Source organism: Atta colombica, unplaced genomic scaffold (genome assembly GCF_001594045.1).
Source record: "Atta colombica isolate Treedump-2 unplaced genomic scaffold, Acol1.0 scaffold233, whole genome shotgun sequence".
NCBI lineage: Eukaryota > Metazoa > Arthropoda > Insecta > Hymenoptera > Formicidae > Atta > Atta colombica.
Genome location: NW_017259331.1, coordinates 1,205,297 through 1,219,805, shown reverse-complemented (window position 1 = coordinate 1,219,805; position 14,509 = coordinate 1,205,297). Strand labels below are relative to the sequence as shown.

General features: G+C 36.7%; 2 protein-coding genes across 3 annotated transcripts in view; both read left to right on the top strand.

The window, feature by feature from the left end:
* Positions 1 to 3,012, top strand: part of LOC108688487 (aminoacylase-1-like) — an 8,582-nt gene extending 5,570 nt beyond the window's left edge. Inside the window, exon 5 of one of the 2 annotated variants that reach the window (XM_018194766.1) lies at positions 1,823 to 3,012. In XM_018194766.1, coding sequence (XP_018050255.1) covers positions 1,823 to 2,192 — 370 coding nt within the window. In that variant the 3' untranslated portion in view covers positions 2,193 to 3,012. Of the gene's footprint in view, positions 1 to 168; positions 434 to 1,822 lie in introns of those variants that run through there. The other variant, XM_018194765.1, reaches the window with a different exon arrangement.
* The window catches only part of LOC108688486 (fork head transcription factor 1), a 16,209-nt gene continuing 3,879 nt past the window's right edge, over positions 2,180 to 14,509 (top strand). The window contains exon 1 of the mRNA XM_018194764.1: positions 2,180 to 2,227. The gene's annotated coding sequence lies outside the window, so the exon portion shown is untranslated. The remainder of the gene's footprint in view (positions 2,228 to 14,509) is intronic.

The window sequence follows — 14,509 nt, the reverse complement described above, 5'->3', positions numbered from 1 at the left end:
AAACATTGTGCTAATAAGTTAAGCATTGCATTTAAATAATAATAATAAGATTCATGTTAATTATAAAAAAATAGAGATTATTATACATACGTTATAATTTTTAATATACTTTATTATATATTATATGTTTTATATATAAAATATAACTTTGGTATATTTACTTTTCAGATGGACATTCCTGTTTTTTGCTTCTCACCGATGAATAACACAAAGATACGTCTTCACGATCACGATGAATATCTAAACAAAGATATTTTCCTGAAGGGAGTAGAGATATATACTAAAATAATATCATCTGTTGCAAATGTTTAAACGAATATTGACATACATTATGCATCAGATTTTAAAAGTACCATAGTCAAATGTTTAGAGCTACTGATAGCTAAATTCGACCATCCTACCAATAATAAGTATATTAATCAGAATCTCTTGAGTTTAAGAGATCGCAATTAATGTGCAATAATAAGTCAATATATATTTCTATATTATATTTATATATATTGTTATGCTTTTAAATTTTTATTATTGTTGGATGGAATTGAAAGATATACATATTCAAATGAGAAATAATATAATACAAAAAAAGAAGAACAAAGTGAATATCTTTAAAGAAAGGATGAGTAACAGTTCAATTTAAAAATGAGACTTCAAGGAAATTTCAAATACAGAAAATGAATGGAATGTAACGTAGATCACAATGACATCAAAGAAACGATAGAATTTAGAATTAGTAAATTATGAACACCAAGAAATCAAACATACAAGATTTTTATATCTGAAGAATACAAGGAAACAATGGTGCTATAAATGGGGCCAAAGCAATTTTGCTCAAATTAGAGAAAATTCTAAATATTATTTCCACATGAAGTATTTGCAGTAAATATATATTCACCTAAAGTATACAAATGTTTTATATTGAAAAAAAATATTTGTATAAGGTTGACAGTATCCAGAAGTGTGCATTTTGGTGATGGAGAATCAAGATCTAATCGAGGGAAACAAAGTAATCAAAATGTTTTGTAATACATATATTTTAAAGAAGTAAGTCAGAGCGATGTATTAACGTGATCAATATTACGAATAAAGTAAAGGAGAGAAATGTATGTACAGAGAAATAATTCGCATAAGAGACCATCTATTGATTTTGAAGGTAAAAGACCTAGGACGTTATCGAAGGAAATAAGCGAGAGAGAGAGAGAGAGAGAGAGAGAAAGAGAGCGAGAGAGAGAGTGTGTGTGTGTGAGTGAAAGAGAAGAAAAAAAAGATCAGATTTTTCGCGCGAAATTCAGAGCGAAGAGGAGAGAGCGAGACGAAAGGAAGAGCGGTGAAGAAAAGTGCGCGGTGTGCATTCGGCCGAGTCGATAAACATCCATGTGCCGCGTGCGCGCGTGTGTATGCCTTCCCGCCATTATCGGCGCCGCGTAGTGTTTCATTCTTAACCGGGCAGCTGCCCGACTCCCCTCCGTAGTGGTTGCAATGGACTCGCCCATCGTTTTCAATCTCGTTCACGGCACGGCGATTATTCGCCGCGCTCGCGAGACAGAACTCGCGGATGAGCACAGCGTTGGCGCGCGTTGCGTGGTGAACGGTGGAAAAATTGCGTAGTGTCGCACGGACGGTCGGAAAATACATCGCGGGAATATCGTGCCGCCATCACGAACCAGTGTCTCCGCGCGCGCGGTGTTGTTTTGGGTTCGGCCATTTTTCGAGTGGGGAAGGTTAGGGAGAGATTGGAGTGCGCGCTGAAGCCGTTCGCTTCATCGTGTGTGTCCCTGTCAACGGAAATTCGTCGAGAATTCTTAATTCGTCGATGACAAAACAGTAATCGGGGGCGCGATCGCGTGATCCTGTGTCTGCTCGACTCCTCCGCGGGAAGTCTCGTCTTTGTCAGCCATGTGCATTGCGGCGCATCGTTCAAAACGTCCTCGCACCCCCGTGGCAGTCGACCAATAAGAGACCAAGCGCCCGAGTCACGTGATCGTGGCTGGCCAATCGACGCGGCGGGATTTGAAATCTTTTGGTCTTTGTTCATGGGCCAGCTCGTGTCAACCAACGTTGCCTCAGTTCCGTCAAGGGGGACCCGTGTCGGTGTACGGTTTATACATGGTCGCTGCGCCGAAAATTTTCGACTGCAACTCGCCGCCGTAAATATATGTGTGAAAGTGCTGCCGGACGCGGACAAGATAGTGTGATTCGGAAAACGTTGGACGCGCAGTATCGATATACGGTAGGTCTGGCGCCATTATATCGCGCGCCGCGTAAATATTGCTCCATGAAAAAGTGTTGTTGCCCGTGTGTCTCGCCTTGTCTCGTCCCGTTCCATCCATCCATCCCGTCTCGTCCCGTCTCTCGCAGGCTCTCGATCGCGCGCGCGCGCTCCTCCTCTTCCTCGCTCCTCTGTTTGTTCTGTCAGGAGAAATAAGATGTATCGGAATGAATCGGACACGACGAGTGAGATCGACAATGTTGTTTTTTTCTCCTTTTCTCACTCATCCGTTGCGTCTCTCTCTCTCTCTCTCCCTCCCCTTTCGATCTATGCACGACTTTGTTTTGGGTGAATGTTCTTCTCGCACGCGAGAATCATGAAATCGAAGGAAAAATAATCGCCTCGCATTTGTCGCCGGTATTCCAGGCGCCAATATTCCTTGATCGATCCGCGATAATTTTTGCGACGGCGCTGAATTTTCGTCACCGTCGCGATTGTAATCGCATTTCGCGTCATCGCGACGGACGATATGCCGGTACAGCTGCCGTCGACTAGAAGCATAAACAGATCGGCATAAACACTCATCTTTCTTGTGTCAAAATCGCTCGGCGTGAATGAACGATTCACGGGCGCGGGAATACGGCGCCGTAAAGTTTCGGCGGGAAGAGCGAGTGCGTGACATGGGAGAGAGAGAGAGAGAGAGAGAGAGAGAGAAAATCGCTATTATGTGCTTCAGGATTGCATTTTCTAGAAACAAAAGCTAAGCATATTTCTACTATTACCAGATATATGATATAAGGACGATAAAAGGAAAAAAAATATGAAACTAACAGAAAAATAAAGTTAGATATTAAGAAAAATTAAAAAATAGAAAAAGAGAGAGAGAGGGGCTGCATTTGCTTTGGCGCTCGGCGTTTGTAAACATTATTTTCCTTGTTTTTTTAATATTTGAACATCAAGGAAATAATGATTAGAAGGTAAAGTGCAAAAGCGAACGCATCTAAAAAGAAAGATAGAGAGATAAGAATAGGAAGGAGAGAGGAAGAGAGAAAGTGCTAAAGATCGTCTACAATAAATCTAGTCTTTTTAGCTGAACTTCTTGCACGTTTATGTTTCTTCTTTTCTATCCATTTTGAAGAAGAAAAAAATAAGAGATGAACGATACAAGAAATTCAACTGAAAAGAACGGATCTTATGGGAGTAATAGTACAGTAATTTGTAAGGCGTAAAAAATCAAACGACCAATCACAATTGAATGTGAGAAGAGTAAATCTATGATTGTCAATTTCTTACAGCTTACTACACGTATTACTTCGATTATAGGTGGCCCAGTTATTAGTCGCGAGAATGCCAGAAAAACAATAGTATGTCACAAAAACAGAATACACGCGATTAGATCTGTTCGCGTTGCTTGCACTTTTTGCAGTAGGAATCTCCTCTCTTTTTTTTTTCAGTGCTCGAATATACATTTATCTCGTTTAAAATGCAAAAATTTTGGAAGATATCAAGCAACGCGAACAAACCAATTTGACGGATGTACGGGGAATGCATACGCAACAAAAACGACATGAGATATGTACGTGATGCGTGAATGTGTGCGTCCACATGTGCGTGAGAATGCATTGAAGGTGTGTGGTTAAAAGAGAGGGGCTGCGGAGGGAAGGGAGAAAGAAAGCGTTATACACTCCGTGACACAGAGTTCCCTTGAGCGGCCAATGGAGATGGGTAAACGGATACACGCGTAGTAGGTCCAGTAAGTTACAGACAATGAGAAGTAAGTGCGCGTAACCGTGAGAGAGAGAGAGAGGTAATATGCAAATATTCCAAGGGGAAAGGAAGAGTGATGCATGCGCGGGTGGGAAAGGGAATCGACGATCGCCTTTCTTAAAATTACGAGCGGCATCCTTTCGTCGAAAGTTTTCCGAAATTTCCAGAACTTCCTATCTAAAAGCGAATGCTCGAAATTTCCAAAATATCTCGAAAACAATGCATTTTTGACAAAAATGTTTTCAAATAAAAGTTGTAAGAACTTGAAAAGGGTTATCAGATGAACTACTTTTTTTTCCCATAGACTACGAATCTGCATTAAAACAAGTTTTTCCATTCGAAAAAAATTAATCTGAATTTTATTGAGCTCAAAATGAACTCTCAAAATCTGTGTTTATCTGATAACTCTCTTCAAATCTTACAATTATTTGATACTTTTTTTGAAATTAATTTGGTATCTAACTTAAAATAGTCTAATATTCTTATTCAAGTCGGGTACGGAATTTATAAGAATCCCAAGTGACTATCTGTGGATTTATTTCTATGGAGACATTTTTAAATGTGATCCTTCGATTAGTAATATTAGTTTTTAGTATCATTTTTTTCAATATAGCTCGTTTTCTTGTGAAAATTGTGAATTAGAGATTAGAATTCGATCAATCAGACAATTTATTTTAATGTTGTGCTTTACTTGAGAGTTATCTTAGATTACTGCGCACAATTTCGGAAATTAATGCGCAGATCTGTGACGATAACAAATTAGAAATATTTAGGATTGAAGATCCTAAAGGGTTTCAGGTTTGTCTTTTATTTTTTTCTATAAAAATATATACTGAAAAAAATTTTTGAAAATGGATAAATCAGAAATTTCTAGTTAAATTTATTAGAATTCTAATTGAGATAACCGGAATTCTGGTTAATGCAATATTTCTGGTAAAACCTACTAGAATTCTTATTTTTACCGGAATAATTATATTAATCGGAAAATTCTGATTCGTCCATTTTCCACCAGAATTATTATTGAGTCCAATCAGACCATTTTTTTCTTAGTGTAGTCATATTAATATTAATCCTGTAATTATATTAATCCCGAAACACAATCAAACAGTGAAACAGTGTAATAATTAAAAAAAATTAGTTTTAAAAATGGATTAATCACGATCGAATATGAGAAGAATAATCGATTATGATTGTTAGAATTAAAACTTATTACATGTATTGTGTTTCGGGACTAAAAAATTATTACAATTGCAAATATTTTTTTGTCGTACGCATTCTATTTCTTCTTTTCCATTGCTCGATGTCAAATCGATTGACTGGGAGGGGGAGAGATTTTAGAGACAAAAGGTTTGTTTTTTATGTATTCGATATCTGATAAAACTCTGTGGTTTCCGATTTTGCGGAAAAATTTTCTTCCGTGAGACTTTCAGGTTTGTTTTTTATTGTTACACTAAAACTTTTCTTCTCATGTTTTTCCAGCAGATAAACTGATGTTATTTTCGTCAAAACGATGACAAATAACATCAGCTTGTTTGCTTGAGAAGCTGGATGAAAAATTTTAGTGTAGCCCAGTGCAGCAATAGGAAAATTAAGAAACAAGCCTAAAGATTTTCATGGCAAAAATTTTTTTTCCACAAAATCGGAAACTGCGGATTCGTCGAGGGACATTCGTTGACTCAACACGCGTGAGTTTTTCAATTTCCGTTCATTTCATGACTCTCTTAATAGCCTCTTGCTATGTACGCAGTATCGTGACGTTTCCCGCGTAATTATTATCCGAAGCTGGCGACAGCGACGTTGGTCAATCCTTGTCGCCGAAACCGCCAACGGCAGTATCGATTTCCATTGATAGCCACGAATAGTAATTTCGCGAGGATCGCGAACGTTAATTGGCTGCCGGAATAACGTCGCCGAATTTAAATTTGGCTCTTTCTTTCTCTCTTACCGTTCGTCTTTTGTTATTCATTTTTTTTCCAAGATGGAGTCAAAGTCTCATAAGTTTTCCATTTGCAGTGTTCGTTTGGGAAAAGTTAGACAAATGAAAAATTATTTCGATTTCCGAAATGTCAGAGAACAAAAGGGAAGCAACAAAATACCGAATACGAATATAGCCTGCGGGCAAGGACGGAAAAGGACGAAGGGTTGTGGCGGGGAACGAGGGAGGGAAAGGCAGTCCCTCCGAGCGCTTTCCAGCCGCATGCCACCGGGAAAGCTATTGACCGTGAGAACCTTCCGGGAAACCCCCGTCACCCCCGAATCCCTTCTGGCCTCTTCTCTTCTCGCCATATGCCCACCGCAGGAAGCGACCACGGTCCTGCAGGTATAGCCGAAATTCTCATTCTTTCTTCTATACCTTTTCTCGTCATGTCCCATTCGTGTTCTCGAATGATTATTTCTGCGAGTCTCTTCGGAAAAAAAGAAACGAAGGCGAAAAAGGGAGTTTAAAACACGGACAAATATAACGGAATATTCTCTCTCTCTCTCTCTCACATTCTCTGTCTTATTTTAGTTTCTATTCTCAATTTTTATTTTTATTTTTATCTTTATTTTTTTATTATATGTCATTCTTTTCTTTTCATAGTCAATTATTTTGTACTCACGATCAAAGCATGCGGATCAGCGGACCCAACAGTTGAGTGAGCACTTGCTGTTATTGGCGTATTCTTTTAGATCATCCAATCAGCATTTTAGATCTGGAAGAATATATCAATAGCAGCGAGCACTCACTCAACTGTTGAGTCTACTGAATGCAGTTATTATTTTGTACCTTTATTTTCATTACTATCTTATATTCTTTTGTTATATTCTTAGAAGGCCTACCTTAGAACCATAATATGGTTATCTATCTTAGGGCTATCTATCTTATTTTATTTTTGATAAATTCATTTTTTGTTTTTTGTAACTAATTTTTGTAAATTTTCTCTGTATCATCTACTTTAATTTATTTTTTCATAGAGGACAGCTTTAGAACATAAAAACTATTTATCTTCTCTCTCTCTCTTTCTTTTTCTCTTCTCTAGATGAATTTTTTTTTCTTCATTTATCGTTCGCGAGATGCGCTCGCAGTAAAAAAGATGGCCGGTGAAGAGGAAATTATTATCTGCGGGCACATGGGAGTAATACGCTTCCTCTGACTTCTTCCGATATCGGTGCAACAAGGGATTTGTAATGTGAACCGTTACAAGTTTTTTTAATACGCTCACTAAGAAACTTGCCGAAGTCATAATAAATTTTGTCATAGTACATTTTCATCTATACACACACAACGATTTATCAGGTCTCTTTTTTTTCTTAATAACCTAAAATCTGCTGTATGGTGCTGTGACTTTTGCAGGTCGAAAATCCAAAGAAATAAAGAGAATCTTTTGTAGTCTTTTGTCCAGTCTAAATTTTTTATTGTTCTAGTAAAAAAAACTTCAACAAAAAATTGCAAACTTACTTTAAAAAAAAATTCTCTTCTGTATTGTATTATTAAATAGATTTTTTTTTAACTCACATATTAAAATCTTTAATAATAAAAACTGACATTTGAGCAGAAATGAGGATTTGAGAGTGAAATTTTTCTTATGCCTGAAAAGATTGCAGATTGTAACAGATAAAAGTAAACATTCTTTATATTTAAAATAAAATAACTTATTAAAAGCAAGGAGGAAAGTTCTAATGCACAGTCCAGTAAAAACAAACCTATTGTTATATAATTAAACAGCCTAGTAATATAGTGGACTAGTAGTGTTTAAGATAACACGGTAATTTTGGACATTTTTACGAAAATTACGTGCCGATCAGTCACGCATTCCCGGTCTGTATAATCAAAAAAAGGACAGTACCTTCATCGCGAAGTATATAATTTTAGTGATTTCTGCGTCGCATAGCTTTCCATTTGCTTCTGCGTCACCGAGAATTGTTTCCAGAAAAGTGCCGCTCTCCAAGAAGCAACTTCTCCTTTTTCATAATTTTAGCATACTTGGAAGATTCTTGAAAATTGCATGTGACGAATCCGAAAATTTGATGAGATTCTAATTTAAATCCAGATTGATCTCATCCACCTTTTAAGTTTAAGGACGTTCTTCGACTGCAGTTATGTTCAATCTAATAAGCACATTAGTGCTCACCATTATGAAAATTTTTATGAAAATTTATTTCACTTTTATATAGTATAAGATATTCCATAAGTGTTAATGTATTTATACAAGTTTTTTTGTATAATATGAAATGCATTCCATCTTCGCTATTGTCGCCAATCGAAAAAATACCGACTTTACTTACTGTGTTACTTACTTTGCTTAATGATTTCTTAAAAACGAATACCAGAAGCCAGACAAATTTCATATTATTCCTTGTGAAATCAAGTTTTATATCTCATCGTTTCAAAAAATTGTTAAAAAAACTTTTTTATAGTGAATAGAAAGACCACACTTTCGAATAAGCTTTAGATAGGGATCTTTTTTTTGTGTGTGTGTGTGTGTGTGTGTGTGTGTATTTTTTTTTAAACGTTTCAACTTTGAAGTGGAATATTTCGATTTTTAATCCCGCTCCGAGTATTGAGTTTTAAAGCACATATGTTCAGGACTCTAAAACAAGCTTATTCTAAGTTTCAGAAAAATCTAAAGAAAATGGATTTTTTCGGAGAATGTCCTTAAGTAGTTTGTAGATAAATGGCTGCATCTAAATATATCGATGTAATTATTGACTTTGCTACAAATATCTATTCACGGTGCGCGTTATAAATGATTTATGGAATAGAAAGTCATCGCGCGCAGCGAGAGAGAAGGCGATCGTTGATAAAGCGCAGCGGAAGAAGCGCATTCAATTCGGGGGCATCCGCGGCTGACGGAGGTAGGGCCCCTCGACTCTCTTTCATTCGCGAAACGTATTTGCGAAACAATCGGCAATTCTCGCGTCGTTAGCCGTAGCCTCGCTCGCGTAACAGCACAGCGCGGCGGCGGACTGCTCGGGGTTAACGCGCCATTGTGCTTTCGTGCTTTCGCTGTATTACGAGCCTTTTATTTTAGCGATGACGCGAGCGAGAACGTGGAATGAAAACGCTCGTCGCGGCCACTTTCGCGACGCGAGCCTCAGAAAATCTAACGCGATCAGCCCAATTCTCTATTTACAGCTGTGTTTCCCGAGGTAGAACACGGAATGATATAAGAATCATTATGACTTTATTTGTCATTTATTATTTAAAACAATTTAATTTGCATTCAGCATGATTCGGATTCTACGATTGATTTATATATTTAGATCCGGTGAGAAACTAAGATCAATATTAAAGAATTTTACAACAAATCTGCTTTCTTTACTGAATTCAGAATTAAAATAGACATTATCATAGACATCATCGTGATTACATTTGTTATTTATAATCATTATAATGGCTGCGTTCAGTAGAAAAAGCAGCTGTACAATAATTGTCGCAAAATATAATTGGTTTTAATATGATTGGTTTATATTTAGATGAGCAATTAAAAGTAAGAGCAATCGTATTAAAGAATTTTACATCAATTGCAAAGCTGCTTTTTCTGCTAAACGGAATTATTATGACTTAATTTATCACTTATAAATAGAATTTGACTGGAATTTTTCCCAAAACTGAAAATGCATACTCATTATGTGTCATTTCAACTGAAACCACAACTCTTCTTCATAAATTAATTTCGATAATGTAATTATTGTTTCAATAATTATGAGGTTTATTATGAAGAAGTACTTATATTCTTTGGCCAAAATTGACACACAACTGAAATTTCGGTTTTCGATTTTGGCCGAAATTTAATTATTATTTCAATAAATTATGATATTTATGAAGAAAAAATATTTAGTATGTCTAGACATATGACCTTTATATGTCTATTTTTTAATTTTGGTTTCATTTTCGATTGAAATTGACGATGTAGAGTGTTTTGGTTCAATTTCGGTAAAACTTTCGATCAGATTCTACTTATAAATGATAAATGAAGTCATGATGATCCTACGATATCATAACTCTATTCCCTGGATTCTTATACCGAATACGTGCGATTTGCGGTACAATTAGCAGCACGTTTTTATTTGTATGAAAACATTTATGCAATCTATACTCGTGGGAAAGAATGATAATCTTAGAATAATGCAACGTTTTCCATGAAACTCATTGCACACTCTTGAAATTTCACAATTTTATCGATAGAAATTATTCATGATACAATCGACTGATCTTATTCTATCGAGTTGCTTATTTTATGACGCGCCAGAAATATATTATAATTTCTGTACATTGAGGGTATATTGAGAAACGTGTTTCATTGTAAAAGGCGTATATATGTTTGGTTTATAATGTGCGAAATTTTGTAAGATCTCGAAGAGAACCCCGGCGATTGGTTCATCCACCTAGCCAGTGAAAGCAAAAAGTTCTCCAAGCCTAGTATCTATCGAATTAGTAGAAGACGATTAGTAAACACAGCGTGGAGATCGACGTTAAACCGAAGAGAAAGAAACATCCGTTTCAGGTGCGCGATTACACGGTCTTTCGTAATCGAGTTGGGAAAGTATCATTAATGCATAAATCTCCCCTTAATCTCAATCTCAAACTCCCTTTAAAAGGCCGAGAAACCGCCGGCTTACATCTCATGGATATGCTTAGTGCATAGGAAAATGAAATCGAAGTATAATCGCGTGTACAGTTCGAGGCGCGCTGCGACTATCTCGTTTAGCTGCGGTAAGTATGTTGTTGGAAGTCGACGCCGATCTAGAAAGGGATAACTCGCCGCTCCTTTCTAAATCATACAACTCAAGCTTATGAACGCGAACAGCCGAAAAAATATCTTGTGGACACGATAAGCTGTGTCAGTATTTGAACACGACCTTAATGAAATGTCCCAATGTCACTTCTGATAACTATATGTGATGAACAAATTGCACAGGAAGAATGATTTGGCTGAAATATCTAAAAATTTAGTTAGATACAGATCTGAATAGTTTTGTTTGGATTATCAAAATTATGTAAGAATTTCAAATGTAAAAAGTAAAGCTAATATTTCATTTCATCTTATGACAAATTTTTTAAGTATATTAATTAGCTGCAAAATAGAGAAATTCTCTATCTACCCTCAATTAACATTACTTGAAAAATTGTCATATAAAAAATAGAATATTACTCTCTAAATTTTTTGAAATGAAATATCACTCTGAGGAGTGAAAATTGAACCAGTCTTGAAAAAGTACGTATTCATATTTGTAAATCGATTCACGATTGATCCTCATTTCAGGAGAGCTAGGTTTGAATCTAAGTTTGTACCAACTCAGTTTATTAAATCATGGCTTGAGAAGAGTTTTTCAAATGAAAGACTGATTCAAACCTAGTTTAATCTTTAATCTAAGGTTGTCACTATGAATACAACCCTAAGAGTGAGATTTTATTCTTTAGAGTGATAATTCACTCTAAGCTAACCTGATATTTCATTCGATAAGCTTCACCCATGACACCATCATGAATCCCTGTAGATAAAGCATCAAATTAAGTCTAATCATAAATCAACCAGAAAATGAAAACCTAGATTTAAAGATTTTAGAGAATAATGTTACAGAAAATTTTAAACAATCAGCTTGTGAGCGTTCTACATAATTATTTTTAATTGTTTGACAATTTATATTATTTATACATAATATTTAGCTTCAATTTACAATTGTGTTGCAAATAATAGCACAGTTTTGCTTGAATTGGAAATTGTAAAATTCATACAAAAATATTAAACATCAAGATTCACTTTGACTAAATATAGTCTCCTTTGCTTATTTGTATTGAACATTTCTTGATCGATTTTTACTTTGACACAATTATTTTAAAAGTCCAATAGAATTATTTTTAAATCTGTATCTACCCAGATAACATTTAAGTTGCATAAGATATCTAAAAGATGTCTTTTAAATGTTCTATGTCTAAAAGACGTTTTGTAGATATCTTATGCAATAGATATGTTATCTGAGTAGTTAAATTTTTAGCGATATTTCAGCGAAACTATTCTTTCCGTATGAGAAATGAAAGAAAAGAAAGCAAGGAAAAAGGCGGGCATACGGAGCAAATTTTTTGTTAAAAACGTGCGAATGGCACGTCTCGAAAAATAAAGCGCGTCTAAAGAACATTTTTTTGAACACTACCGGTGCCGTGAGTCACCGTACGTGAGACTCTCCATGAACTATGTGCGTTCGTCGCCTCGACGCGACGTCAACAACAAGAGTTTTTCGCGCCAATTCCGCGCGGCCACGTGCGTATGATGCCACGCGTTGTACGTCGATGCGACGTGCGCACAGACACGTCATTGTGCATGCCAGTCGCTCTGTCCCATTTAAATGATACGTATTAATCCATCGAGAACGGTGTCGTGACCGATGGAAATAAATGATTTCAATAGCGTGCCGCCTTCGAATTAGCTATGAAATTAAAAGCTTCATCGTGCATATCAAAATGTTTTCAAATCAACACTTTTAGCAAAACAAAAAACTTCCGTAATCCACAGATTAAAAAAAAGATGAAATTATTTATTAAATCGCAAACATACTCTTCATTGCATAAAATTTTCAGTTATGATTTCCATGAGTTTTTTTTTTATAATTAAAACTGTATGTATTTAACATTTCCTACTTGTGAATTATCGATAATGAGAGCAATTATTAGAAGATTCTTTCGTAAAAGCAGGAGTCGTATACAAATTTGTACAATTTGTATAAAAATGACGGGTAACACAAAACCCAATATCTGCTTTCCTATTTACAAAGATAGAAGCATTAATTCGCCCCTAGCGAGCGGTATTAAGGGGTAACGAGCAGCCTGCATTGGGGAAACTAAGGGATGAAGGAATGGAGGGAGATCGGGAGCAAGACAGAAAGAGAGAGGGGTAAATTTTCAAACGGGGTAAGGGGAGTGTTTAGGGTTCCACCCTGACGAACCTGGGCGCGGCATTGGTGCATGGTATGTGCGGGGTGCGCACTCTTGCAGCTCGCAAATACTGGGCCGGCGGTTCGGGGATGGGAAGAAGGATACGATGAGGGTGGATGTCAGGGGGATAGGGTGAAGATACCGGGGAATGGAAAGGGACAGGCGGGGTGGACATATCAGATCGATACTCGGCGAAAAGCGCGGGCCGAACGGAGACGGCGCAGTTGAGTGTATCTATGGTTGGTCCATCGTGAGATCCGGATGTTGCGACTACGCACAATCTACGCGGTGGAATATTCGAATCAATGCCGACTGGATTCTCGTCTTTACTCGTACGTGAATGAGAAAAAGAATCTGTTCGTCCCAGATGTGCTGTATCGCGCTCGAAATGAGGTAAATACATAGGCGTGTGACTTGGAGGATTTTACGTAACAAATCTTATTACAATTTATGCACAAAGTCGTTCGTTCGGAGAAACTTTGTGCGTAAATTGTAATAAGATTTGTCACGTGATTTCTCTTCTACCTCCCTTTTGTATTCGCTCATTTCAGCGAAGTTTCCGCTGTCAGAGCTCGTCGATTGTCCGTTATTAGTTTTTAATATGAGATAATCATGGAAAGTCACAGAAGGAAAAAAAAAGAATTGCGGGTGTAGGAGAAGGCGGCTCTACTACGAACCCGTGCATATAGTAAGCAACTGTAGTACTATGACTTAGTCACACCCACAAGCCGGTTGTGGGTTCAAGATCCTCGTACGCTCTTTCTCTCTCCTCTACCCATATATATATATATATATATATATATATACACACACGCTTATGTAGCAGCCTGCGCGTGTAATTGTAATTGTACGCGAGGTGTACGGGAGGTTCTCATAGGGAATCTATCGTCTTTGCCTAGCGTAGACACCAAGCCATCAATTCTAGGTACTTGCTATATTTGCAACTCACGACATTGAATAAAGACGTGAGATAACGTGGGAATTTTTTAAGCGTACAGTCAGACGTAATTGCGGAGATTCTTGTACAATCAGAGATGAATATTTTATGCGGCCAGCTTCTTATAAATTGATAATACATTCTGTTTATAATACATTCTTGTATTTTTTTTTTATTAAAACACAAAGAGATCGTCGAGAATGATTTATGAATTGAGAGATACAAAGGTTGATCCTTGAATCATCTCGATCGATGGATAAGCGCAATATTTCGAGGAACAGATCTGCTTTCATTCGACGAATTCTCTCTCGGGAACTCTCACGTGCTTGCGTGAGCTATTATTCCTCAACAGAGCGATTCGTAGACATCGTAGGTGCTGTAGACATTGATCTTAGATGCCTTTAATGGAGAAGCATTCTGTGAAAAAATGATCGATCTATGAAATGCATGTTGAATCGAAATACGTTGCGGATATCGCTAAAAAATCACGTACGCTCATTGAGATATACATATAGGAGTTCCATGATGATCGGAAGAAAATGATGGAAAACTTTCAGATATGCAATCGCTGTAGCAAAAATATAAAAATAAAATTGCGTAGATGACTGCCTGCAAGCACATAATACAGTTCAGAGAGATGATGTAACAAAATATAATCAGACATAAATAGATATAATAAAATTCA